The sequence below is a fragment of the Alexandromys fortis genome, unplaced genomic scaffold, assembly GCF_014885135.2.
Source record: "Alexandromys fortis isolate MF-2015 unplaced genomic scaffold, M_Fortis_MF-2015_v1.1 scaffold_231, whole genome shotgun sequence".
Taxonomy (NCBI): Eukaryota; Metazoa; Chordata; class Mammalia; order Rodentia; family Cricetidae; genus Alexandromys; species Alexandromys fortis.
Window position 1 is genome coordinate 1,850,665 of NW_026068613.1, and position 3,221 is coordinate 1,853,885.

A 3,221-nucleotide genomic window follows, 5' to 3' on the forward strand; every position below is an offset into this window, starting at 1 on the left:
TCCCAGGAGCCCAAGGCGATGTCCCCAGTTAGTCCCTTGGGAAGCTGAGGATAGGGAACCTGAACTGACCCTATCCTATAGCATTACTGACGAATATCTTTCATATCACCATAGAACCTTCATCTGGTGATGGATGGAGATAGAGACAGAGACCCACACTGGAGCACTTTATATATTTCTTAATAGTATAAGAAATATTTTCAGGTATATCCAGATGAGCACAATGTTGTGCATGCTCTTGTTTCATTTTATACTGATATATGACCTTCCTAAACCAAACTTTGTCATGACTATCATGATAGATAGAAGTTGAATTTCAAAAAATAAATATGTGCATCTTACTTATGCCAAATATATACCAAACCCTAATACCAAGAATGAATTATCAACTTGTATCTAATTATGTACAGTATATTATGCTGTTGAATGAAAAATAAAATTTTAAAAATTAATTTTAATTTTATTAGTCATATAAGATACCAGCCCATAGTTAACCTGATTTTTGCATTTGTGTGAATTAATGATATGATCATAATCACATATCGGAAATTAATTCTTTATATATGCTAATATTTTTATAAACTAAAACACATAATCACACTATTCACATTACTGCTATCACAGGTGTTAAATTAAATTAGTAGGCATGGAAGTTTGCACAATATGTTAGTGAATGTCAACACAAAAACCATGGAACTGAAAAACATGGTTTCTATCTGGCCCTCTGCCTGAGTTAATAACCTGATTAAAATTTTTCATCAGGTAGGTCTTCCCCTTAAGGATTTGTGCTGCCATGTAGTCATATGATATTAAAAAAACTTTATTAATGAATACATTTTATTGTTAAAACCCCAAGGAGCTTCAGAGACTGTAAATATCAACCTGCAATCAAGCTCAGGTTAGTAGTCAGCACAACTGCCACTGGACTTAGGCACCATCACTCCAGTTCTGTACAATAGGTGGGTTCTTTCCTAAATTTGTGTTTCTTGTGAAGTGTGGTTTACATTAAGAAAAGAAGTTGAGCCAATTAATCATGATGACACCCAAGCTTTCTGAAGGCTTTTGACTTAATGTTTTGCATTGGTACCAGTGCTTTAACATAAATCTTTTCAGTGTTTGCAAGAAAAGGACATGAAGAGAATGAGTGGAATGTATAAATTGCTATGCCAAAGGTAAACAAAACCACAATGCAAATATTAGAGGCATCTTATACAACACTCTATTTAAAATAATGTTCTCTAATGACTCATGTCCTTTATGGTGAATCATGGGTAAGATTCACAGTTTTCCGTAGTATCATTAATGAATACACTGAAGTTGATCACAAATGTCAATGTGTTTCTTTCTTTATGAGCCACAATTGAGATAAGATGTATTTAGCTTGAAATCTGATTTTATATTAATTGTGTTAGTTTATATTGAGTGCAATTTTCTTTTTGGTTTCCCACTATTATAGTTTTTGAATTTTTTTCTGTGAAAAATCCGCACACAATGCACCATGCTATTCTTTTTCTTTAGTATTTAGAAGAGAAGGTAAATAAAATTAAAACAATTTATCAGATGGTTGGAAATGGGGAAATTAAGAGATAGAAAAAAGTAATAAATATAGGAGAGAGAAGTAAGTAGAAACATATGCACATATGGATGGAGAGTAGAATTGTCAATACAAAGAGGGAAAATAATGATTACTTCATTAATCATATCTTGAATTTCTTTCATTTCTTTCCATGTCATCACCACTGTTATTTTTTTCAGCATCTGAAAACCATGGGATTCACAAACCAAACAGTTGCTACTAACTTTCTCCTCCTGGGCCTTTCAAGTGACCCAGAATTGCAACCTGTCATATTTGGACTATTTCTGTCCATATACCTGGTCACAATGATTGGGAATCTGTTCATAATCTTGTCCATTATTTCCGATTGTCATCTCCATACTCCCATGTACTTTTTTATCTGCAACCTCTCTTTGAATGATCTCTGTACAAGCAGCACAATAATCCCAAAAATGCTGGTGAACTTCCAAGAACAGAATCTAAGCATATCCTTTGCAGGATGCCTCACCCAGGCTTGCTTTGCCATGCTTTTTGCTAGTCTGGAATGCTGCCTCCTTGCAGCGATGGCATATGATCGCTACGTGGCCATTTGCTACCCCTTGAGGTACACAGTCATCATGAACTGGCGTATGTGTAGCCTACTCACCCTATTCTCCCTGCTTGGTAGCACTATAAATGCATTACTTCTCAGCCTCACGGTGATGTGGCTGTCCTTCTGCAAAGATCTGGAAATTCCCCACTTCTTTTGTGAAATTACCCAGGTTATCAAGGCAGCCTGTTCTAGCACAGTCATCAACAATATACTGATAAATATTGCAGGTTTAACATTTGGTGGCATTACTTTTGCTGGAATCATTTTCTCTTACACTGAAATTGTCTCCTCTGTCTTGAAAATACCATCTGTTCAAGGAAGATATAAAGCCTTTTCCACCACAGGGTCTCATCTGTCAGTTGTGTCTTTATTCTACGGGACAGCTTTAGGTGTATGCATTAGCTCAGCAGTAACTCACTCTCGCAGGATAACAGCAGTGGCATCGGTGATGTACACTGTGGTGACACAGATGCTGAACCCCTTCATCTACAGCTTAAGGAACAAAGATATGAAGCAAGCCTTGAAGAAACTCATAGGTAGGATGGCCTCCCGTCTATAAATATGTTGTCTTCTTTGAATGGATCCTATAGTTAAATCACTGTAACAGTTACTATCCCTTCACTAATCCTTTCAAATTCAGTGGATAGCATGATGCGGAATAAATTTAACCTTGTGTTTATTAACTTTTTCCCTGTATTTATGTATGCTTGAACGATTGTCTCAACTCTATTATCCGTTTCTTTTCTCATGTTTCAAAATCTGGGACAAAGTGTGTGGGTGTGTTCTGTATCTGTATATTATATAAATGTGAAACATATATGTGTATTTGTAAATACGTGTCCACTAATATGCATATATACATGTGTATATAACAGGAGATGGAATATTAATCTTATTGACAATTAGAAGTTATACATATTTGTGAAGTACAAGAATGTGGAGACACAGAACTGGCTTAGAGTGCAGGCTTCTCCTGGGACAGATGAGACAAAGTTGAGAAATGACTGCTTGGCAGACCAAGCATAGATGGAAGCATACTTTCTCCGCTCATTTCTCAATTTTCTCTCAGAATCT

At 35.8% G+C, this 3,221-nt stretch overlaps 1 protein-coding gene across 1 annotated transcript; it reads left to right on the forward strand.

Moving 5' to 3' along the window:
- The first annotated feature begins 1,767 nt into the window (after nucleotides 1-1,767).
- On the forward strand, nucleotides 1,768-2,706 carry LOC126495937 (olfactory receptor 7G2-like). Its single transcript, XM_050133534.1, has one exon. It carries the CDS (start codon nucleotides 1,768-1,770, stop codon nucleotides 2,704-2,706), a length of 939 nt encoding a protein of 312 aa, XP_049989491.1.
- Nucleotides 2,707-3,221: the final 515 nt, after the last annotated feature.

What these genes read in the sequence shown, in the direction of transcription:
- LOC126495937 (XM_050133534.1), top strand. Translation starts at nt 1,768, where the DNA reads ATGGGATTCACAAACCAAACAGTTGCTACTAACTTTCTCCTCCTGGGC.